This window comes from Lutra lutra, chromosome 7 (genome assembly GCF_902655055.1).
Source record: "Lutra lutra chromosome 7, mLutLut1.2, whole genome shotgun sequence".
NCBI lineage: Eukaryota > Metazoa > Chordata > Mammalia > Carnivora > Mustelidae > Lutra > Lutra lutra.
Genome location: NC_062284.1, coordinates 142,748,519 through 142,773,237, shown reverse-complemented (window position 1 = coordinate 142,773,237; position 24,719 = coordinate 142,748,519). Strand labels below are relative to the sequence as shown.

Sequence of the window (24,719 nt, the reverse complement as noted above, 5' to 3'; positions counted from 1 at the left end):
AAAATACATTTGGGGAAAGTTTTTAATAAGGTATAAAAATGCTCCTTGCAAACAGCACAAAGATGGGGGTGGAGAGAGGAGAATCAAAACTGCGTCCGCTCCGCAGTGAGCCCAGCTCCGTGAACACACGGGGACGGAGGGTATAGACGAGGAAAGGCCTGCAGTGTTCGTGAGGCACTGACTCAGGGTTAGGGTTATCAACGATTTCTGTTTTCTCCTTCATTCTTCATATTCTCTGCATCTTCAGGGATTTTCACAATAAGCTTTCATTACGTTCATGATGAAAATGAAAAAAAAAATTTTTTTAGGTATATAGGTAAGCCTATTATGGAAAAAATTCCTAAGGCAAACAATTTTGTAAAACAAATGAAAAACACCTAATTCATACATTTTCTTTAAAATCCCTCTGTGTTTCAGAACTCTGAGTTCTGATGCATGGACGGTGGTCCCTGGAAGCAGAAAAGACGTCAGACGCCTGTGAGAATGTGTCTGGTTCCTAGCAGAGGGCTCTGCGCACGGGGCTAGGGGTGAGGGTTGCCTGCATTTGGCTGAAGCGGGCCACACTTGTACTTTTTCCAAGGGCTTCAAAGTCTCAATTCTACCTTTACGTGCAGTGGGTATTCAGACGTGTTGAGCCAAATGAGGACACAGGGAAATGAAGAGTAGATAAAAGGGTATCCGTGCTGGGATTACAACGGTCAGAAACAGATACGTGCTGCAGGCCGGGGCAGGAGGGGATCATCAGGAAAGAAAACAGAGCATCGGTGCAGCCAGGAGCCATTGTTTTATTTCACTTAATGTCTCCAGCTGTAAATTTTTCAAAACTAATATAAGCATATTTTACAGCTCACAGAACATTTAGAACATATTAAAATAAGTATCTTTCCACTGTAATGTGCCCAATTGAGATTTATGAATTCCAAAGCTGCATTTTAAAGAGATGAAGGAACCGGCACTTCACGCTCTTTAGACAAATCAGATGGATTGTGCTGTTTTTCTCTTGATCAGAAAAGAAATCATATTTCAGTCAATACTACCTTGAATCAAGGATTCTTTCACATTCTAGAAGCTTGAGTGAGCGTATATGAAGTCTTACTGTGCCCCCTAGTGGCAAATAAAATCTATGCACTTAAGAGACCATCCTTTCCCAGAGGCTGGAAATAAAATCCAAAAACAATTTCTTTATTCTTTACTGATCACTTAGCATGTACAAAACTTTGTGCCAGGTGCCGTGGAAAATATAAAAATGGGTCTGGCACAGTTTCCATGTTCACGAGGCTCAAAATCTACAAGGTGTTGCAGATCCGGCTCATGGCTACACAGGCAGAACGAGATGCCACTTCGGGGTAAGGAAGGGAGAAGATTCCTGGGGAGAGCAAAACCATAAGCACACAGCAGGTGCCTACTATGCGCCAAGGACCACACCAGAGTTCACATCCAACACTGTCTCCTCTCCACAAAAACCCAGCAAAGCCGGCACAGTCATCTGCACCAACCACACACACTGAGATTCGGAGAAGTAACTTGCCCGAGGTCACAAAGCCAGTCAGCCGCTGAGGAAGGATTCAAACTAAGTGCTGTGACCCCAGCCCCCAGGCTCTTCCCTCCTTCCTGATGCAGTGGGGCTCAAGAAGGCACTCTGGCAGGCTTCAACCAAAAGACAAGAGGAAAGGCACCCTAGGAAAGGAGCACAGAGCTGGGGGGGGCACCCTGTCATATCCACCTTTTCTAGCTCGTCCCCCACTGCACTGTCTGCTGTCCACCCAGGACTGGGCTACAGGGAGCCAGGGCTCCTGCCGGCGCCCACAGCCCCATACTCACTCCTCCAGACTCAGCATCCACATGCCTCCCACTCCCCCCCTCCACCTCACAGTCCCCCAAGATCTGCGGCGCCTCCCCTCCCCGACGACTCCAGGGAAGGGGAGGAACACCATCCTGCCTGGAACTGCGGGCTGCACACCAGGCTATCCATGAAGCTGAGGCCCCAGCAAAACTGAGGCCTCAGCCAGGACCTCCCTCCCCGGTTCCCAGCCCTGCTCCCACCTAGTCCCCAATCGGTTTTCCCATCCCGGCTCCTCCGGCCCCCGTCACACATTCTTCACACTGAAAAGGTGCTCAAAATCAATTTGCCAAGCAATTCTGTCACTGGAAACTGTCATATATCTTAAAGATTTATTTTACTTATTTGTCAGAGCGAGAGAGCACAAGCAGGGGATGGCAGGCAGAGGGAGAAGCAGGCCCCTCGCTGAGCAGGGTGCTCAGCGCAGAACTTGATCCCAGGACCCTGGGATCATGACCTGAGCCAAAGGCAAACGCTTAACCGACTGAGCCACTCGAGCGTCCCAGCTGTCAAATATCTTAAAGCAGTGAGGATCCTGGTCCAACCATCTGTATGCAGGGCTTATTAAAGCCCTGCTTTTTCAGGATCCCAAAGGAAGAAGGAGGTCAGGAGGCACTGACCCAGCAGGCATGAAGGCAGCCATGCCCTGTCCCTGGACCACCTCCAATGCCACCCTTGCCAGACAGTGCGGTGGACAGGGTTCCCTGGAGCCTGCCGGGCTGAGCAAGAGGCCGGTGGCCACATCACCTGCAGTGCACACACCACCTCCTCGGGAAGGGCGGGCACAGCAGCTGCACCCGGTCCCACTGAGGGCAGTTCCACAGCCAACGGCCCAGGACCCAGGTCTGAGCGCATCACCCCACACAAAGCTTTCCTACGCAGACCCTCCCCCTCCACGGAGCGCCTGAGCAGCTTCCAAAGCTGGGCCAACTGCGCCCCCTTCTGGTCATAAGGTGTCACAGCTGGTTGGTTGATCCAGGGTCCCCTCCCTGGGGATGTCCACGCATCCCCAACGCATAGCACCTAGCACACTCATCTACTCCACAAACACCCACCACACAGCTGAACACACACAACACCCAAACACGGCTTCACTCAGACATGCTCTGTTTAAAAAACGATACTACAGCGGGGATGCCTCTGCCTAGGGAAACCTAAACTTGGCGGGCAAGTGAGCCAAGCAGGGCCCAGAGAGCACCTCAGTGATGCTGGGGGCAAACCAGTCCTCACAGAGCTCCAAGCCTGCCCCTCGCCCTCAGGAACAAGACCCCGCAGACAGCAGGCAGGTGGCAGGCACACACGAGGGCGTAACTGCTGCCCTACATCCCTCCACCCATCTCTGCCCACAGCAACCCAGCCTGCCCTCCGACACCTCCAGGAGAGGCTGCCTCCTCCTCCAGCCTGTGCTGCCGGCATCTGCCGGACGGCCCCTCCCTGCAGGGTCTAGAAAGAGGCTGCCCGTGCCCCTCAGGCAGCCCACCTGTAACCACACTACCCTCCACAAAAACCCGTGCCTGGCCTTAGACTGGGTGCTTCGGACACACACACCTTGGCGTTTGTCCCACCTCAGAAGTGCGAACCACCCATCCGTGAGTTTGTTCTATGGGGGAGGAAACAGAACGTGAGAGGTTAAGTGTCTTGCCAGGGTCACAAAGCTGTTGGGGATGGAGCCAGACCACGAGGCCCCGATCACACTAAGTGCAGCCCACCTCCAGGGCCAGCCAGACACGGCCTGGCACTACACAGACCCTATGCGGGCCCACCAGAAACCCTCCAGACGTGCTCCTGACCAACGGGCCAAGTCTCCACTTGGCCCTCCACGGCACAGACTCGGGAAGGAGCGCTGAGAAGCCCCAGCACCGCGGGATTGAACCAAGTACGTTACCATGCACACCAGGAACACCAGAAGCCTCCTGAGTGGACCTGAGCCCCACCCCCACTCCCCCACAGGAACAGCACCGAAGCACGGGGTGTAAGATCCCCAGGCTCCAGACTAAAGGCAGGACATAGCACTGTCCCTGCACAACTCTATTCGCCTTGCCAGAAGAGAACACAGACTAGTGGATTCAGGACTCAAACTGGCTGCTTAAAAACAACACCCATCAGAGCGCCTGGGTGGCTCAGTGGGTTAAAGCCTCTGCCTTCGGCTCAGGTCATGATCTCAGGGTCCTGGGATCGAGCCCTGCATCGGGCTCTCTGCTCAGCACGGATCCTGCTTCCTCCTCTCTCTCTGCCTGCCTCTCTGCCTACTTGTGATCTCTCTCTCTGTCAAATAAAGAAAATCTCTTTAAAAAAAAAATATGTGTGTGTGTGTGTGTGTGTGTGTGTATATATATATATATATATATATATATATATATAACTTGCAAATACGATGTCCTGGACAGGACGGTTCTAGAACTCTGAGGAACAGAGTTAGAGGAAGCTGGCATTTACCGAGCACCCGTGGGGTCCCTAGCTCTATGCCAGGGTTTTGTAAGCGTTTTTCTCACATGACCACATGATGCAGGAAAGATTATGGCCTTTACAGATGAGACACCAGACTCGCAGGGGGCCAGCCGACCAGCTGCTGCGCAACAAAGCTGGATCTGAAGCCACGTCCCTTCGACTCCAACGCCATTTTGTTTCCATGAAGCTTTGGTTCAGCTCTCATTTACTTGGCACGTACCACATACAGGTGAGCTGCTAGGTGCTGAGGAGGGTGAGGAGGAGGACAGCGTATAGCCCAGAGGGGCTGGGGACAGGTTACAGGATGTAACTCCGCTACATCGCTGCGTATGTGCGGCCGGCCTACTGCAAGTCTGCACGACCTCAGTAGCTTTCAAAACAAAGAAGCAACAGCAACAAAAGAGTTTCTGTATAAACCGCAAGTCCTCGGCAGGGCATCCGTAGCCATTCCCGGTCTGGCCCCTGCCTACTTCCGCAGCCTTGGGCCCCTCACTGCACACCCCACCCCTCCAGCCAACAGGCCCCCAAGACTTTTATGGCCAAGAACATCCTTCTGCCCCGTCTCACCCCTCCACCAAGTGAACCTTCCCCTGCTCCTGGAAGCGTTCACCAAGCCCTCCCAGACTGGGCTGCTGTCCCTCCCAGTGGGTTCACGGAGCACTTGTGTCCCAGTGGGAGTCTAGTCCTCACACTCCTGAGCCCAGGGCTGTGAGGACCTCTCCACTTGTCCATGGCCCTACACCACCACCACATGCCCCGAAGCCAGGGACCAATCTGTCTACCTCTGCTCCCCTGGCGTCCAACACAGAGCCCAGCACCTAACTGGCATGCTGAACACTCCATGCGGCTCACAAGGGGCCCAGGACTTGCCCTGAGCCTGCTTTCCTCCCCCTCTGCCCTCATTCAGCGACCTCATCCCCCAGGGCACCAGTGTGCCTGCATGTCCTCAGTGTCCCCACGAGGGCTAAGGACTAGCATTCTGTGGTGGCCTAAGCAAGGCAGCATCAGCGTGGAGGGCACAGAATGGACCAACAGTCCAGGGTGGGCCACTGAGAACCCACTCCCGAATGCAACAGGGGGAATTACAGGATTCCCAGAGATGTTCAGCACCCCTACCTCACTGTTGCGAAGAATAAAACACCCCAGCAGTTTACTTCTAAGAGTCCCTGAAAAGGCGGTATCACGCAAGCCTTACCTTGAAGGTTTTATCCATGGAAGCCGAGAGAAGCATGTGACTCTTAGCAAAGACTGGACACCACTGAATGCTGTTGACGGGGCCCCTGTGGCTTCTCAGGTGGAAGAGCACTTTCCTGGGAATCGTGGTTTCTTTATACTGACTGTCCAAATATGGCTGAATAAACTCAGACACTCTGGGGGCCACACAGAGAGGGGCAGGGGCACGCCCTGCAGACGGACCCTGGGACGCCACATCTTTACTCTTGCCAGTTTCTGTGCTTAATGCCTGTGACTGTCGTAGTCTTTTCGGGGTGTAGGGCACAATACAGTCCTCACACCTGGTCCTCTGAAGAGAGCTACCATTTTTACCCGGGGTTTCAGATTTGGTTTGGGCACAGAAGGATGGTTCGGGGGAACTGTAAGTCCCCCAGGAGAGTTTCACCGGCCTAAAGCGGGCAGCTGCCAGGGGCACATGGCCAGCTGGAGTGTAGCTGGTCCACAGGGAAGGTCGAGGAGGCTTATCTGCAGGGATGGTGACATCAGGCTCCATCCTGGGCCACTGTAACCTCTGGCTGGGACAAGATCCTGGGTCACTTCTCCAGAGCCGAACCAGTGGGAGACGATGGCCAGCTGGGTCTTCACAAGAACCATGCTTTGCAGGCAGTGCTGTCCCTTCCGTCACACCTGGGGCTTTGGATGCAAAATCCTGCCCAGGAGGTTGGAGCCCATCAGAGCTGTCTTTCATCTGGCCAGCGGCAGTAAAACTTCCCACGGGCTCGGTCTCAGCCTCTGACTCCGAGTCATCATAAGCCACCAAGGAAGCCATTGAAGATAGTTTTCTGCTGTCCTTTGAGGACAAACTACCTGAGACCAAACAAAGTTAAGTGTCAGAATACATGCATGTAAGAATATTTACCACCACATGTAATTAAAAGAAAACATGCCCCCTAGCAAATCCATGATTGGAAAACTCTAAGAATAAACATATTTTAAAAATGAGGGCTTTTGGGGCACCTGGGTGGCTCACTGGGTTAAAGCCTCTGCCTTCGGCTCAAGTCATGGTGTTAGGGTCCTGGGATCGAGCCCCGCATTGGGCTCTCTGCTCTGCGGGGAGCCTGCTTCCCTCTCTCTCTGCCTGCCTCTCTGCCTACTTGTGTCTCTGTCTGTCAAATAAATAAACAAAATCTTTTAAAAAATATATAAATAAATAAGTAAAAATTTAAAATGAGGGTTTTTCTATACACCAACCATAATCAGAAGATTTAATTTTTTTTAATGAAGACTATGGGATATCTGCAAATAATTTAAACAAAAATTAGCAAGATCTACAGGAAGAAGACTAAAACCTTATTGAAAGACATAAAGAGGGCCTAAGTACACGGAGTCTGGATTTAACAGAAAGATTCAGGATTTTAAAGATGCCTTTTGGAAGGTTACTTTGGGCCTTTGAGGTTAGGTCTCAAAATACGAAAATGGAAAGATGTCCAGAACCCACCAAACGGGAAAAGCATGTCACCCTCACCTTCACCGCCCCGCCTGGGACTCCAGTGCCTCCGTTTCCCCTGCCTAGATACCCCATCTCAACCATAAGCCAGCTGGGGAGACACACCCGCAACACCAGACCCTGGCGCTCGAGGCACCAGTCCCCCAGTTCTAAAGGTAAGGTCCAAATCTGCCAGTTTCACTCCAAACACACACTCACCCAGCAGCGAACTGCCCCTTTCTAAAAATTCTTCCTGACATTCTGAACCATCACACACGATAAGTTGCTGCCAACTAGTTTCTGGAAAGTGCTTCCATCTGGACGAGGTCAATTCCGTGCTTTTAGGAGGACGAACCGTCAGGAGGAAACCAAGGGTGCGCAGCGCATCCCGGACAGCAGAGGGCGCGACGGAGCAGCACCAACAGCCACACGCCAGGTTCTGAGACAACACGTCCTGATTACCTACTCCATGCCCGACCTTCGCGTCCCACAGAGCCCCTCCTCCCACATGTGGGGTCCGGGCACCGCCAGAAATTCCCTCTGGGTCCCTTGCTAAGGCACTCAGCCTGTCTATCACCCAGCTCTTTCCCTAGGTGGTGGGTTTCACAACCCCAGCAATCCCACCACTTCGCCCCATCCACACCTTTCCCCCATCGCCTGAACGGCTCCACGGCCGGACACATTGTGTCATCATTCAACCTCCTCCAGAACTCCCACCACCACCCCTCTCCTGCAGCTTAATCTAAGCAGGTAACACCTTCCACACACAATGCCATTGTCTAAATAAAGCTTCTATAAAGGACTAATTATAAACTAGCGGACCGTGCGCCGCAAACAACTTGGCATTTCTGTTCTCTGTTACTTAGCCTGGTCCTGCCCAGACATCTCACCCGCCTCAACCCCTGTACATAGCCCCACACCATGCCACTCCTCCCTGTCACAGGGAACCCACCAGGCTCCCCCCCACCTAGCTGTCTGCAGCGGCTGACTCGAGAGAGAGGCCGGCCGGTGGCCAGAACTGAAAAAGAGGCCCACGGTGGGGCGCCTGGGTGGCTCAGTCTGTTAAGCATCCGACTCGATCTCGGCTCAGGTCCTGATCTCAGGGTTGCAAAATCGAGGGTCATGTCGGGCTCTGCGCTCGGGACGGAGTCTGCTTGAGACCCTCCCCTCCTCTTGTGCAAGCTCTCTTTCTCTCTCTCTCTAAATAAATAAAATAAATCTTTAAAAAAAAAAAAGTCTATGGCAAAACATCAGAGAGCAGTAGGACTGAAGGACTGAAGGAAAGCAGGAGGTGGGTGCGAAGGCGGCCGACACGACCTGCTCCGTGTGCACTTGGCTTGTCCAGCACTGACCGGCTACTCACCAAGCCCCGCCACAGGCACCAGGATCGCCGCAGCCAGCCCGAGGTCAGCAGTGGCCTGTGCGCACCAGGCCCACACGCAGTGGGACAGACAGGCCGCACTCAGGGAAATACAGGGTGTCAGGCAGCGAGAAGTCCTAGGGAGAGAAGCAAAACAGAGCAGAGAGGGCAGTGGGCTTGGGGTTGCCGTCTCACAGGGACCTGAGACGAAAGGTGAGACGGGAGCAAAGCTCAGGAGGAGGGAGGGGGGCAGAAGTGGTTTGGAGAAGCCCCGGAGAAGGAACCAACAGAACTAACCCAACGGGGCCAGCGAGCAGGCCGCAAGGTGACTCAAGGAAAACAGGCCAAAATGGACAAGAGCGGGAGCCACTGGGAACAATGGAAACTCCCGGGGGAAAGTGTTTGCTGCCTTTCAGGTTTCTAAAGCAAACGAGGCAAAAAGGGAAATTTTTCATGGTGGGGGCGGGGATCCAACCACGAGGGAGAGGCAAGGCGCCGGGGAAAGGGCCACAGGGCGGGGGAGTGGCACTGCGAGTCACTGGCAGGTCAGCCCCAGGAGGGCAGGACTTCCCGTGTTTGCCTCCAGAGGCTGGAAGTGTTCGGGAAACGCGGCCCGGGCGGTGGGAGGCACGGAGGAAAAGAACAGAATATTCTCGTTCGGCAAACACGGCCTGATTACCTACTCCGTGCCCAGCCTTATGTGGGGTCTGGCCTGCACAGAGATTAAACACAGAACACGGACCCTGCGCCGCAGGCCACAGACTGAGAAGGCAGCAAAGAGGAGGCGACCAGGGATGGGTTTTGAAGGATGAATAGAAGTTAGCCGAGCTGTCAAGAGTGGAGGTAGGCAGGGCCCGGAGCGCTGAGCGTCTGGAAGGGCAGTGGTGAAGAAGGACCGGCGAGGGACACTAATAGGCCGTGCCTGAGGGGCGCGGAGCGCTCGAGCCGCCCCCGCCGCCGCCGCCGTCGCGGCCACCAAGCCGCCGCCGGGTCCCAGCCCCCTCCCGCCCACGGGCCCGCCGCTCACCACACGCACCGGAAGCGCTCGGTCCTGAGGGAGGCCGCCCGGCTTGCACTCCGCAGCCAAGGTGCGTCCCGCTGGTTCCGGAGCCTCCAGCCAATCATCCGTGGCCTCCGCCCCGCCCCCACGCGAACAGCCAATGATGGGTCAGTCTGGCCGGAAGTTGTTCCGGCCGGATGGAGTTTCCACGGACGCCCAGGAGGCCGCCAGTGGCTGAGCCGGCTGCACTGAAGGGCCCGGGTGGGCCGGTAAGTGAGGGGTTGAGGGAGGGCGGGAGTTCGGGGCGGCGCCGGATGACCTGGCTCTGCCGCCGCCGCCGCCGCCTGCAGGCGAGGGCCCGGAGTATCCTCAGAGCCCGGCTCGCTGCCCGCCGGGTTCCGGCACCACGAGGGGTGCGGAGGCTGCCACGGCGCCCCGCGCCCGCGTCCCCGTCTGTCGCCCACCCTCGCCGGCACCGACCCTCGCTTGCCTCCTCCCTCTTCCCCGGCCCCGAGGCGAGAGCTCCCCACGTTGAACGAGTGCGTGCCCTGTGCTGGGGGCTTTGCCTGCAACGTCGCCCTCGGTCCCCTCCGCGGTCAAGGGAGGAGGCTTTCTCGTGCCCATTTGGTGGAGGAGGAAGCCGAGAGGTGATGGCCCTTGGCCAAGGTGCTGCCCCGGGAGAATGCCCGCGCTGGCACTGAGAGCTGGGGCCGCGCGACCCCGGAGCTCGTGCTCTGCCCTGCGCGGCTGCCGCGGGGAGCAGCTGCCGGGAGTTCCCGGTCGCCTTCCGCCTTCCCGCGGCTGCACACAAACAGTCGCCGCCCGAATGCGGAGGGTGGGGACGGGCACAGGGTGGGGAGGTCACTCGGAGGCCAGTCTGGGGTACGGGGCGGCTGATGCAACGACCTGCTAAGGCCTCGGTCTCCTCCCGGCCCCCCCGCCCCGCCGCCCCTGGTTGGACCGTCTCGCCAAGGAGGCTGGTCAAGAATCTGAAGTGCTTCTGAGAAACGGAGTGGTTTACAAGAAATTCCTACGTGCGAATAGCTGAAGAGTGGGGTAAACAGGAAAAAAAGATCCTTTTCTGAAAGGGAAACTGAAAGACCCGGGGGGGGGGGGGACTATAAAGGAAGACCGCTGGCTGCTGGGGCAGTCTCCGCCGCTTCGCCGCCGGGCGCGACCAGTGGCCACTCGGCCCGCCGTGCCTCCCGCGTCCTGGGTACGTAGAGCCGTCGTCGCCAGGCTCGCGGCTCCTCGGTGCTTTCCCCAGCGCGCTGACGACCTCGGTGTGGGGGGCGAGGGCTTGTGTCCTTGAGGATCAGGGTGTCGTGCGTGGTACGTCCTCCGGCCGACCCGAGGTTCAGGTGAGGCGCGGCTGCCGCGGGGAGGGACGAGCAGTTGCCTGTCTGGCCTCGGTGCTCCGCCTGCAGCATCTCGGTGTTGGCTCCCGCGCAGGCTTTCCGCGGGCGAGGCCTCCTTACACGCCCAGCACCCCCACGTGTGAGCTCTCCCGCCGCCATGCACAAGACGTCTTGTGCCCGGCTTCGTAGAAATGCACGTCTTTGCCTTTTAAGGTAACGCGTGCTCTATTATCTGAAGGGGGAGATGATCCCTCTTCTCAGTGTCGGGCGAAGGAAAGGTGAACATAGCCTGTCCCAAGGCTCGAAGTGTCAGGACGCCTTGCTGGACAGAAGTTTTCTTGTCCCCTGGGGACTCCATCTGAAGCCTCGGTCATGCACACTCTGGGGCCTGGGTGTGAAGGACGGTATCCCCCCTCCCGGTGGTATCCCAGGCATCCGGAAACGATGCGCTTCCTGGCGACTCTAGAATTGGCTAAGTTTATGCCCCCTTTCCCCAAATCGTTGATCAGTGTATTCTGATGCGTGAGATGATTTCGGGATGGTCCAGGTCATGGTCATGGTCATGTTCTGTGACACAGTTCTGTGATTCTCCTTTCTATTCCCCGTCCCGAAACCACCCGGTTTCTTCCAAGTGCCTGTCATTCCTCCAGAACATTCTTCCAGAACAAGGGAACCTTTCAAAATGGGCACAAGACTCAAGATCTTTAAAAAGAGGAATTGATAATTTTTTTATTTAAATTACTTTTTATTTTTTATTTGAGAGAATGAGAGAGAGAGAGCATGAGAAGGGGAAGGGTCAGAGGGAGAAGCAGACTCCTTGCTGAGCAGGGAGCTCGATGTAGGACTCGATCCCGAGACTCCGGGATCATGACCTGAGCCAAAGGCAGTCGCTTAACCAACTGAGCCACCCAGGCGCCCAAGAATTAACTTTTAAGAGCCTTTTAGCTTTCTCTTTAAAGGTGCCCTAGGATCTGCCAGGGATGTGAGGTTTTACTGTAATGACCAATACTTCTTTCAGAGCAGATGGTAGATAACTCCGCAGATTATACCTTTGTTTCTTTGTTTTAGATTTTACTATTTGTTAAGTAGGTAAAACGACTCTCCAAACAGATTCAAAGCTCTATTTGCACTTTACGCAATAAACACTAAGGCAGTCGTGCATAGAATTTTGGCACCTTGGACCCCTCTGAAAAAGTAACCTGGATATTCTGCTTAGAGCCAGGCACATACCAGTGTCTATGCAGACTGTCGATGTCATTTCAGACCTGCTGCACTCCGGGTTAAAAACCTCTGAAGTTAAATTTCATTCTAAAAGTTATCAAAGGGGACGCCTGGGTGGCTCAGTTGGTTAAGCAGCTGCTTTTGGGGCTCAGGTCATGATCCCAGCGTCCTGGGATCGAGTCCCACATTGGGCTCCTTGCTCAGCAGGGAGCCTGCTTCTCCCTCTGCCTGCCATTCTGTCTGCCTGTGCTCGCTCGCTCTCCCTCTCTCTCTCTGATAAATAAATAAAATCTTTAAAAAATAAAATAAAAGGGACGCCTGGGTGGCTCAGTTGGTTAAGCAGCTGCCTTCGGCTCAGGTCATGATCCCAGCGTCCTGGGATTGAGTCCCACATCAGGCTCCTTGCTCATCAGGGAGCCTGCTTCTCCCTCTGCCTCTGCCTGCCATTCTGTCTGCCTGTGCTTGCTCTCTCTCCCTCTCTCTAAAAAAATAAATAAATAAATAAATAATAAAAAATAAAATAAAAAAATAAAAGTTATCAAAGAAGTAAAGGAGCGTGTTGACTGGATGTGAGGAAAAAGGAGAGTGGACACACGAAACGGGGGCGAATGGATGGGCGTGTGAACTAAGAGACTCTGTTCTGTTTCCCTGTCTTTTTTTTTTTTTTTTTTAAAGATTTTATTTATTGGAACACCTGGGCGGCTTAGTTGTTAGGTGTCTGCCTTCGGCTCAGGTCATGATCCCGGAGTCCTGGGATCAAGCACCGCATCGGGTTCCCTGCTCGGCGGGGGGCCTGCTTCTCCCTCTCCCACGCCCACTGCTTGTGTTCCCTCTCTCGCTGTGTCTCTCTCAAATAAATAAATAAAGTCTTCTCTTTTTTTTTTTTTTTTTTTTTTTATTTGACAGAGAGATCACAAGCAGGCAGAGAGGCAGGCAGAGAGAGAGGAGGAAGCAGGCTCCCCGAGAGAGCAGAGAGCCCGATGCGGGGCTCGATCCCAGGACTCCGAGATCATGACCTGAGCCGAAGGCAGCGGCTTAACCCACTGAGCCACCCAGGCGCCCCATCTTTTTTTTTTTTTAAGATTTTATTTATTTGTTTGACAGATCGAGAGAGGGAACAGAAGGAGGGGGAGTGGGAGAGGGAGAAGCAGGCCCCCCACTGAGCAGGTAGCCTGACTTGGGGCTCAATCCCAGGACCCCAGGATCATGACCTGAGCCAAAGGCAGACACCTAATGACTGAGCCACCCAGGCGCGCCGGTTTTCCTGTCTTCCAAGAAGTTGCATCAGACACACATATGTACCCGCACACAAGATTTATCATGTGGGTGGTTCCCACGCAGTGTTTACCTCCTGATCATGAGAGCTGGCAGAGCTTATCTGCTGTTCCCTCATCAGATTTAGCTCATATGTGCTTCTCAAACGGAATTCTGCTGTGGAAAAACATATTTTTCCCTATGACATGGACCCTGGGTGCAGGCCCCATTCATGTAGCTGATCCTCTTACCTGCTCCGTAGCAGGAGGAGATTATCTGTCCAGGGCAAACCCAGTGATTCTACCTGGTACTTTCTTTAGGAATTTTTAAAGCTAATGCTTCTGGTCCTACCCAGACTTCAGAACCTTAACTGCTGTCACCCGTTGCCTTCCATGCCAGATACCACACTTCGGGAAGGACAGGGATAAACCCAAGGGAATTTCAAAGAGAGCGACAAGGATGGGAGGTGGACGTTAGCAGAGGCTAAAGAAACTAGTCTTGGGGTGTGAGACCTGGAGAAGGCACCATGCCGTCAGCCTGGCCCTTCCCAAATCCTAGCAGGGTCAGCACAGTGGCAAGATGCTAAAAATGAGGCTGGGTCAAGTCCATGTGGGGGAAATCTACCTTAAACTAGAACAAGCACTTGTGAAGATAACATGAGAGGACATGAGCTTTAGGGAGAATATTGAACTGGGTGACTTGTGAGATCGATTAATTCTGTAAATGTGTTTTGATAAAGTGCTGTGTGCCAGGCATTAGAAGCACACAAAAGCGTAAAAAAACCCAGAGCTTGCTCTCACTGTCTGGTGGAGAAGACATGAATAACTCAGTGCTACGCAAGTGCTGTCATCGAGTTCCTTACCAGAGTGTTGGGGATCCGTGACGACGGAGCGATCAGCTCAGCTGCAGGAGCCAGGAAAGGCTGCAGAGAAGAGCTGACGCCTGAATTAGTGAGATCACCTGCAGTGCGCCGGCAGAGACAGGAAACTATCACGTTCCGAGCAGGGGGAGCCGCCAAAATGCCGAGGGAACACATGGTGTAGCGGGGCTTGGGGGTCAGATCCTGGCTTAGCTTCTCTGGCACTGGGATCCCAGGGGCCTGTTCTGACTTCCCCAAGCCATCACCTCTCATCTGCCAGTGCAGAGCGTATACCAAGCCATCCAACTTTGAAGGCTGGACGAATCTGGGATCGTGTGTAAAGGAACTGGACGTGATGTTTGATCCTGTGTGGCTAGAAGGAATTCTCATCCCTTTGATTGTAATTTGATATGGGCCTGCGTGTTTTTCCTCTCCAGGGCTCATCAGAGCTTCTGCATTCCTTCTTGCAGGCCTGACGCTGGGCTGTGCTATCTGAGGTGGTTAGAGCACCCAGCTTCCCTTTTCTGGGAAACGAGGTGATTCTCAGCTAGGAGGGAAAAGAAACTGATTACTGTCTCATCCTGGTTTCGGTATTACGCTATCAGTTGATTTATATAAAGATTAGCCTAGTTAAAATTTACATCCTTCTTAAACATTTAACAAAATAATAAAAATAAATTACCCTAAGGGTACCTGCTGCCTCAGTTGGTGGCGCATGTGACTCTTGATCTCGGAGTTATAAGTTCGAGCACCACATGGGGGCTAGTGTTTAACTTAAAAAAAAGAAAGAAAGAAAGAAAAATGACCCCTCAGGTTTGGGGTTTTGGTTCATAGAGGTCCTAGAAAAAAATTTAAATAATTAAAGACACAAAACAGTCACATATTGCACCTCTCCTGCGGGGCGAGGGCCATGCTGGGCTGGCTATTGACCTGCACCATCACCCCATCCACACAGCAATCCTGCAGGTAGTGTTACCGCTGGCCCCACTTTACAGTTGAGAGGCTGAGACTCCTTGCAGTTAAACAAGCTGGAGAATGAGCCGTAGCTGCCCGTCCCTTCCACTTGCGTGGTCTCAGGGATGTTCGTAACCTCTCTGTGCCTCAGTGTGCTCATCTGTGAAATGGAAAGAACATCTCTCTCTCAGGATTGCTATGAGGCGTCAGTGAATGGATGTGTATGCGGTGTTCAGAAATATAGCAGGTGCGGAGGTGCTGGCAGTTGGCTGCCCTGGCCCAGCCCATTGTCACTGTCCTTTCCTCATTTGGAGCCAAGCAGCAAGTTGTAAATGGAGCTAGGGTTCAGCCAAGCCCTGGAGCCCTAACAGATAATACTCATAATGGATCTCTATCTTGCTTTGCAGCTTACAGCATGGTACCTTCTAGTTTTTCCTCCTTTCTTCTCACAGCAGCCCTTGAGGTAGCTGAAAAGGTTCCTGACTGTGCCACTTTCTAGATGAGGAAGCTGACCCTCAGAAAGGGGAAGTGACTGACCCAAGAGGGAATGATTTGGCCAGTCTCTGCAGCAAAGCATCATCAGGTGGCCTGCCCTCTGTCCCACCTTTTTCCAAGGTTAAAAGTAACGATTAATAAAAGATGCAGGTATGCCTTTTTCAGAGGGCTGCCGTGAAGTGAGACAGCGTGTAGAACGCAGAACCGACAAGCTGTATATCCTTTTCCTCATTTGGAGCCCAGAAGAGATAAGGCCCTACCCTCATCCTAGATAAGACTGTTCTTGACCCAAGACCTTGCTTAATCTGAGAACAGAGCAGCCGGCCTGCAAAAGAAGCCATTTGCTCAGTGACCTGTTGGCTCTGGATGCAAGGGCGTGGAACTCATCCCCAATGCAATTAAGATAAAGAGTAAATTGCAGTTCCGCCAAAAGTTTCTAGCTCCGGTGAACTTGGGTTTGTTAAAGCACTTGACTACTTGCTCCGTGTCCGAGCTCCAGTCCTGCCTGGGTGCTTGGCATTAGGTGAAGCACGCTTGGTCCTAGTCAGAGGAGTCCTGCGGCTGGTGAGTCCTCGTTGCCGGCATCTGCTCGTCCTCTTCTTCTTTTCATGGCCCCGCGTTTCTGCTCATACTTTTACTAATGTTATTTGATCCATGTCCTTTATGTCCTCCAGCATTTTTGGAAAGACGGAGGACTGGGTAGACGTAGGAAAGGTGAAACTACTCCAGCAGCTCATTAATCAGTCTCTCCCTCCGTCCCCACGCCCTTGTCCCCGCTTCCCCACAGTTTTGTCTGGACCACAGAGCAGCTCTTCCAGCCTCCCAGCCAGCTGCCAACCTAGGTCCCGGAGATGGCGGACGTGCCCAACGGTGAGCAGGGCTGTGCCTCCCCGCTGGAACTGTTCAACAGCATAGCTGCCCAGGGGGAGCTCGTGAGGTCCCTCAAAGCGGGAAAGGCGTCGAAGGTATGTGATTTTATTGGATTCTCTGCCTGTGCATCTGGGCCAAGCCTGGGGTCATGTTACCCGGAACAGACTGTTCCCAAGACTCTGTTCCCTCAGTAACTGAGGTATTTTGGCTCTAACTTTAAATTCAGTTCCTCCTTTATTGATACATGTGGTCTAAAGAAAAGCCTCTGAAATCAGCCGTCATCCACCCTGCCTGTTCCCAGAAACGAACTTTTCAGTCCTTTCAGCTGCTTCTCAGAATTATACTTTTGTATTGCTCCTTGTGGATATTCAAGTTTGGGGCTTTAACTGTAGAAAAGGAGGAGTTTACACTTCTGTCAGCACTCCCCATCCCTCTGGTGTCCCATGCATGTCCCCATGTCAACATGGACGTTCTTCTGACAGCATCAATGCTACTGACAGCTGACCCCATTGAGTGGAGTTTGAGTGTTTTTCCTTTCCTGCCCCGGAGTTGCTGTTTATCTCCATTCCTGTTGGCTCCATGTTTCTGTGTGCAATGGTTGTAGCTCTCGGGGCCCCCTTCAGTGAGGTGCGTCTCCTCCCGAGGCGCTCAACGTCAGCCAGCCTGCAGCTTACCTCCAGAAGGTCTCTCTCAGGACTCCACCGCCTCAGATGGACTGCTGCCTCTCACTGTCCACACTGCCTCCGTGGGCCCTTCCCTCACCTCCCTGTTGGGTCTCTGTTTCCGATCCTGTGTCGCACTCCTTTGTGTATGTACTGTCTTGATAGAGCAAGTCCTCCAATGGTCTCTGAAAAAAATCGTGCTAAAGAAATACTGTGGGGGGATCTTGCATGTCTGAAAGTATATTTATGTAGTATCTGATTGATAAGCAAGAGTGGGTATGGAATTCCAGGACAGAGGTGATTTTCTCACAGAATTCGGAAGCCAGTGATCTGTCTTCACGGAGCTCCTAGGGTCGCTGTGGAGAAACCAGATTCCATTCCCTTGGTTTTTCTCTGGAAATTGGTAGGAAGGTCTCGTTGTTCCAGTATTCTGAAATTTCTTGGAATGAGTACATCCTTTCTAACTAGAAACTTTTGACCCTTATTCTGAGAAATTCTGTTGTTTCTGATTTCTTCTCTTCTCTATCCTTATTTATGGACTTTTTTCCCCCAGAAACTGGTCCTCTGCTTTTATGTTTTGACATGTGCTTTCCATTTTATTTTCTTCTTCTTTCAAATATATTTCCTCAACCTCTTATGTTGCCTTTTTTTTTTTTTTAAGTAAACTCTTTTTCATTTATCCTGTCATTTTTAACTTCTGTGAGCTCATTGCTTTCTGGATGTTCCTTTCCTTGTTGTACCCCATTATCATTTCCTAGGTACAGTAAGTGTCCTTTTATTTCCCAGCTCCTGATGATGGTTTTCCTCATGTTCTCTGCGGGACAGAGGAGCTGGGCTGTGTGGCCCTCCTCCATCCTCCCCGCTCACGGTACATTGCCCCTGCCCCTGCTGTACAGAACGCCCCCAGTCTAGACACTTGTAACTTGACCTCCCCAGCACAGGACCTCTGGCTTGGGGCGGGAGGGGGTGGGAGCTAGAGAGCCAAGCAGCTGCTTCTTAAAAGGACTTTCCACCTGTGCTCCTAATTCATAGCCAGCGTTCACCCTCCCTTCCCCAGCACATGCCCCAGCAGCGTAATTCCAGTGTTTCCACGACATCCTCACATTTGTTGTTCCCGGTCCGTGGCCAGTTGTCCAGCAACTCTGCGGCTTCCAAAATCTTGTTGCTAGGGTCCCCTTTTTGTTGCCTTTGTCCTCATGGGGTTGTGCTTTTCTGAAAGGTCTCTGCTGTTGCTGCAGGACGTTTCAGGACTGTGATCCGGGCTATCTGCGTCTTTAATGCTCATGAGTACCGCCTTTCATTCTGCTCTGCCTCCGCTCTTCGGTCACTCAGCTTCTTCCACTACTTCCCCATCCGTCACTTCCAACCCCTGTTGTGTCCGTTTCAGAAGCCCCCGCCCCGCGGGTCCTCCCAAGATGGGGTCCAACCATCTCCCACCCATCCTGGCAGTTTACTTTGACTCTTTGGACCCCAAATAAGCCATCACACATTAAAAGAGATAAATAGTACTGAAAGTGATGTCCCAGGGAAGGGGTTAGCTAATCACAGGAAGAATCCTCCAGTTAGGAACACCAGTTAGGAGGACTCAGTGGGTGAGACTAAGTTATTTTTTAAAAATCAGAAATATATAGGGGCGCCTGGGCGGTTCAGTGGGTTAAGCCTCTGCCTTTGACTCAGGTCATGATCTCAGGGTCCTGGGGTTGAGCCCCACATCGGGCTCTCTTCTCAGCAGGGAGCCTGCTTCCCCCTCTCTCTCTGCCTGCTGCTCTCTGCCTACTTGTGATCTCTGTCAAATGAATAAATAAAATCTTAAAAAAAAAAATCCGAAATATATAAAGGACCCACATGTTAACCGTTTGCTCTTTAAATCCATATTTGGAAACTTGGCAGTGGTATATGTGTTGATGTAACATTAAGTTTGAGTAACATTTAATAAGTTCTTAGCTAGCAGTTCTTAGTGACCTGCAGTTATAATCATTGCTAAACAGGCAGTACTTAACACAGTTCGGTTTACTTCTTTGACATGTGCAATCCACTGACTCTCAACAAGAGAGATCAGAGGTTGCACGATGAAGTCAGACTTAAATGATGAAAATTCAGAAGTAAATTTGACCCTGGAAGGTGTTACAACAGAGGCACCTGCCATTTTAGAAATTCACTTTTATGCAAAATACTAGAGCACTTTGGGAACACCAATGCGGTGAGGGCACCGTGGGCTCTTTCTCCAGTGGCCTCTGCCTTGTGTCTTGACCGTGGCCCTCAACATTCTCTTCTGCCCCGTATGCTAAGGGCGAAGATCCCCAGCTTCAGTTAACGGCTCACTGAATACCAAGGTGTCTCCTGAGGGCGTAGGTCAGAATCTGGGGGTTCTGGGGGGAGACAGTGGCCAAGGGCATGAGCACTTTAGGCAGAACTCAAGAAATAACTCTGGATCACAGAGGTCAAGACAGCAAGGTCTGTTTTCTTGTCCTTTTAGTTTACATAAACTTCTTTTTTAAGATTTTATTTATTTGAGAGAGGGCCAGCGGCTGGGCAGAGATAACGAGCAGGAGGGGTAGAGGGAGAAACAGTCTCCCCGCTAAGCAGGGAGCCTGATGCAGGACTTAGTCCCAGGACCCTGGAATCATGACCTGAGCTGAAGGCAGATGCTTAACCGACTGAGCCACCCAGACGCCCAAGGTAAGCTTTTTAAATTGAAGTGCACCATTTATTCAGAAAGGTACGGAGCTCATAATCAGCTTACTGAATTTTCACAAAATGACCATACTTGTAACCAGCGTCCAGATCAGGAAACAAGATAGCAGCACCCAGAAGCCATCCTCAGGCCCCTTCAGTCACTGCCTCTGTCCTCTACCCTAGGCCTCCACCGTAGATAGTTCCCCTGTGTTGGAACTTTAGATAAGATCAGGTTGTACATAGTCTTCTTTTGTGTTTTCCTCCCGCCAGGACATCAGCTTTTAAATTGTGTTTCCGTGTTCTGGTCCATGTTAAATTGAGAACAAGAAAATAGAAAGGCAAGCTTGCCTGTCCATTTATTTACTTATTTATTATAATTTTTTATTTTTTAATTAACATATAATGTATTATTAGCCCCAGGGGTACAGTCTGTGAATTGCCAGGTTTACACACTTCACAGCACTCACCATAGCACATGCCCTCCCCAATGTCCATAACCCAACCACTCTCTCCCCTACCCTCCCCACAGCAACCCTCAATTTGTTTTGTGAGATTAAGAGTCTCTTACGATTTGTCTCCCTCCCCATACCATCTTGTTTCATTTATTCCTTTCCTACCCCCCACCAAGACCCCCATGTTGCCTCTCAACTTCCTCATATCAGGGAGATCATATGATAATTGTCTTTCTCTCATTGACTTATTTCGCTAAGCATAATACCCTCTAATTCCATCCACATCATCACAAACTTGCCTGTCCATTTAAATCACATTCTAGACTACAAACAGTTCTTGAGCAGGGACACTGGTGTTTGACTTTCAGAGAGCCTCCTAGTTGCAAGCAGAGTTAGACCAGATAGAGTATGAAATGTCAACACAGCCAGTGACAAAAGGGTATTGACTAAAGTGTCCTTCAGAGCAGGGTAATTCTTCCCATGGATAATTCAGTAAATCATGCTTGCTAAACATTTATTTTGTTGCACTGAGCTTAGGCACTGCAGAAATGAGGTGAGTAAAACATACCTAACCCACCTGGGCAGATATCCTATCTCTTCTAGGAGATATATCCACGGAGTTACGAAGTCCATAATTCTAATTCATTGTAATAACGAATTCCTGGTAGTTTCAGAGTTTGAAACACAAATCTGTGTCTGCAGAAGTGCCCCACGGCAATAGTTCTCTGTGGCTCGGGGCCATACCTCACGCAGCAGTTCCCTCTGAATGGAGTTTGGTGATATATCTCTCCACTTAGGAAGTCCGCTAAATAGAACATGATGTGTACACTCTGAATGGGAATGTTTGTACTTCTTTAAGCAAATTGGCCTGTGTATATTCTTTGTTTGTGATCTAATCCAGCAAGGCCAGTTACAGGAGCAGAGCTTTGGGGCACAACATGACTAATCTGCCTAATTAGGCCTCCTCTTCCAGGGGCCAGCCTTCGTGGGTGGCTCGTGTGGGCTTCGGAGCAGGAGGTCTCTACCAGATTTCCAGAGTACCCAAGGATACAATTTTACATTTGTTTTTCTTAATGCTTATTTTTAAACACTCAGTGTGCAAACACTTTGGACAGCTTGATAAGACTCCAAAATACAGTAATACAACTGTTTCTCACTGCATCCCTCCTTAATTTAGGACTTGAAAGCCTGTGTTTTTCCTTGCCTTTTTCTCTTTCCGTGATGTCTAGAGTTGCTGGTACTGTCCTCAGTGGCATTATTTAAGCCTCCACAAATACTCATCTCAGCTGTAAAACATAAAAACAAGGTCCGATGTGGAATTCCTTATACTCAGTCCAGGGAGCTTGTCACACACATTGTCTGGCATCGGTGGCATTTGAGAAATCTTGAGTATATTCAGTGTGTCATAAATAACAGTGTGTGCCATGTCTGTTTGTCCCATAGCATTTGCGGTACTGATCCACAGAGCTAAAACAGCACAAAAATGAGAGACATTTAGGACCACGACTTGCTGTGTGTCCACCGGCAAGCTCCTTCACCTCGCTGAGTCTCAGAGTCTCCAGCTGGAACAGCACAGTGATGGTGGTGCCTGCCTCCGAGGGGTGTTGTGAGGCTAAGGAGGGAACACGTGTGAGGGCCTTTACGTGGTGCCTGCCGTGTGACAGTAGTCCCCTTCAGCAGAACGTTAGCTCTGGTGTATTATTAGCCTTCATCCTCGTTTCCTTTGTCCAGGATGAAATCGATTCTGCAGTGAAGATGTTGTTATCATTGAAAATGAGCTACAAAGCCACTGTGGGGGAGGACTACAAGGCTGACTGCCCTCCAGAGAACCCAGCACCTGAGAGCAATAGTGGCCTGGGATCCGCAGAAGCTGAGGAGGATTTTGTGGACCCGTGGACAGTCCAGACGAGCAGCGCCAAGGGCATTGACTATGACAAGCTCATTGGTATGTCCTGGGAGAAACCCCAGCTTATACAAGTGATTCCCTTGAGTTGATCCCACTGGTGTTTTTTTGTTTTTGTTTTTGTTTTTTATTTTGAATTATAAGCTCAGCCAAGCTTCAATGCCAAGAAAAAAATAGATCCTAAAATTTTTTGGTCATGCAGTACATTCCCAAAGGATTCTTTTCAACTGAAATAACAATGTAAAACTGAGTTCAGAATAACAATCCATAGTAGAGAGCTTAGTAGAAGCTTTTTCCCCTTTTTTTTGAACGATTTAGACTTGAGGGAAAGGTCTATTAGAATGGCATCTTTGCAGTCATTTAAATCACCTCTCACGGGGCGCCTGGGTGGCTCAGCGGGTTAAAGCCTCTGCCTTCGGCTCAGGTAATGATGATCTCAGGGTCCTGGGATCAAGCCTCGCATCGGGCTCTCTGCTCAGCGGGGAGCCTGCTTCCCTTCCTCTCTCTCTGCCTGCCTCTCTGCCTACTTGTGATCTCTGTCTTTCAAATAAATAAGAAAAATAAAAAATAAAAAATTTTTTTAAATAAATAATTTAAATTTTCTTTATTTAATTTAAATATTTTTTAGGGACGCCTGGGTGGCTCAGTTGGTTAAGCAGCTGCCTTCAGCTCAGGTCATGATCCCAGCGTCCTGGGATCGAGTCCCACATCCGGCTCCTTGCTTGGCAGGGAGCCTGCTTCTCCCTCTGCCTCTGCCTGCCACTCTGTCTGCCTGTGCTCACTCTCGCTTCTCTCTCTATGACAAATAAATAAATAAAATCTTTAAAAAAATATATATATATATATTTTTTTTTTTTAAAATAAATAAATAAATCGCCTCTCACTTAATGACTAAAGTCAGGAATGGATTACCTAAGTCAGAGTCTCTCTTCTGGTGATACCGATTGTAGAGCTGAAAAGCTGGAAGTTACCTTGAGAAGGGTGACTCCTCACAGAGGGCAGTTTGCCACTGGCAAGCACCTCCTTACGGGACTTTCTGCTCAGGGAAGTCCTTACTCTGAGATCACTGGTAATCACCAGTGAAGAAACATTGCCAACATGTTTTTATCAAAGTCAAAAGCCATTTTCCATAATTTAAATACAGACCGTCAATGAGGGAAAATTCGTTTGAAGACGTAATTCAGTGCAACAATTAAAGGATACTAAAATACAGTGTCAGTATCCACAGATTATACCTTAATAAGCAACTGGGGGAGGGTAAGTATGAAAAGTTGCTAGCCAGACTGAATTCTGGATATGTTTCCCATCAAATCCAATCCCAGAGAAAACAGTGTTTTTTGTTGTTGTTGTTGTTTTAAAGATTTTATTTATTTACTTATTTGACAGACAGATCACAAGTAGGCAGAGAGAGAGAGGAGGAAAGCACGCTGCCTGCTGAGCAGAGAGCCCGATGCGGGGCTCGATCCCAGGACCCTGAGATCATGACCTGAGCCGAAGGCAGCGGCTTAACCCACTGAGCCACCCAGGCGCCCAGAAAACAGTATTTTATTCTGTAATTTGTTTCCTGTTTGTCTGGTTGTGATCTTAACTCTCCTTATTACCGTAAAAGACATTTGACTTTGGGTTGAGAGAAGGGACTGGGAGCAGAAAGACTGAAGAGCCTGGGTTCATCAAGATTGTACACAATACGCTAGTTTTTCCCCTTCAGTAATATCCGATCGCCAGACCTCACACCACCTAACATGGCTATATCTCCTTTGTTCCAATTTTCTTTTTCCAGTTCGGTTCGGAAGCAGTAAAATTGACAAGGAGCTGGTAAACCGGATAGAGCGAGCCACGGGCCAGAAACCACACCGCTTCCTGCGCAGAGGCATCTTCTTCTCACACAGGTTGGGGCTTCCTGCCCTCCTTTCCTTCGAATTCCAGATATGATCAGAAGGCTCTTCCCTCAAGCCGCCTGCTCCTGTGGGGACAGTGGCTGCCATCTGTAGACTGGGGTCCACCTTCTGCCCAAAACTGGCTCCGGGTTTATGCCCTGTCCCTTCACCCTTGGGCCCTTACTTCATTTATCAACTGCTCCCTTCACAGTTGGAGGTCACATACACCGCAGATGAGATTATGCCAGATTATGCGCTCTATATCATAAAATGTCATAAAGACAAAAGAGATTAGTATATCCAAGTTCAGCATTTCCCACGCGATAAGCAGTAGCTTCCTGAAGTTCTATGCCCCTTCCTGCTATTGTCCTGGCCCACTCCTAAACCCTGTTACCAAAAGAGAAACTAGCACAGTGTACGTGGAAGAGACTATCCCTAACCGAGACTGTAAATTCTGTGCAGATAATTATCAGAAAGTGGGCAGGTTCTGGAAGTGTTCCTGCCTCACCCACCCCACCAGTTAGCCCATTCTATGGTCCGTGGCCGGGTTGTTCTGTTCTCCTTGCTCTGCATGTTTGGCTACGGGAGAGCACACACAGGACAGAACACAGCAGCCTGCCAGAACACTTCAGGTTCCATGTGCAGAAAACTCCAGACCCTGCTCAGCCCTCCTTCTGGACGGAATATATACACAGCTTTTCACCTTCATTAAGATTTAATCCACGTTTTTAAAGTATACAATTCACGTTTTTAAAGTGGCCTTTAGTATATTCATAAGGTTATGCAGTAGTCACCACCGCTTGTTAATTCCAGAACATTCTCACCACCCCA

At 50.9% G+C, this 24,719-nt stretch overlaps 2 protein-coding genes across 4 annotated transcripts in view; one reads left to right on the top strand and one right to left on the bottom strand.

Moving 5' to 3' along the window:
• Window positions 1–9,440, bottom strand: part of WDR25 (WD repeat domain 25) — a 141,596-nt gene extending 132,156 nt beyond the window's left edge. Inside the window, exons 1-3 of one of the 2 annotated variants that reach the window (XM_047738982.1) lie at window positions 9,335–9,440; window positions 8,311–8,444; window positions 5,484–6,328 (exon numbers count right to left, since the gene is read on the bottom strand). In XM_047738982.1, the coding sequence (XP_047594938.1) occupies window positions 5,484–6,328; window positions 8,311–8,444; window positions 9,335–9,432 (1,077 nt within the window). In that variant the 5' untranslated portion in view covers window positions 9,433–9,440. The remainder of the gene's footprint in view (window positions 1–5,483; window positions 6,329–8,310; window positions 8,445–9,334) is intronic. The other variant, XM_047738980.1, reaches the window with a different exon arrangement.
• A 5-nt stretch (window positions 9,441–9,445) lies between these two features.
• Window positions 9,446–24,719, top strand: part of WARS1 (tryptophanyl-tRNA synthetase 1) — a 30,232-nt gene continuing 14,958 nt past the window's right edge. Inside the window, exons 1-4 of one of the 2 annotated variants that reach the window (XM_047738994.1) lie at window positions 9,446–9,576; window positions 16,236–16,413; window positions 21,840–22,053; window positions 23,792–23,900. In XM_047738994.1, coding sequence (XP_047594950.1) covers window positions 16,300–16,413; window positions 21,840–22,053; window positions 23,792–23,900 — 437 coding nt within the window. In that variant the 5' untranslated portion in view covers window positions 9,446–9,576; window positions 16,236–16,299. Of the gene's footprint in view, window positions 9,577–10,205; window positions 10,524–16,235; window positions 16,414–21,839; window positions 22,054–23,791; window positions 23,901–24,719 lie in introns of those variants that run through there. The other variant, XM_047738995.1, reaches the window with a different exon arrangement.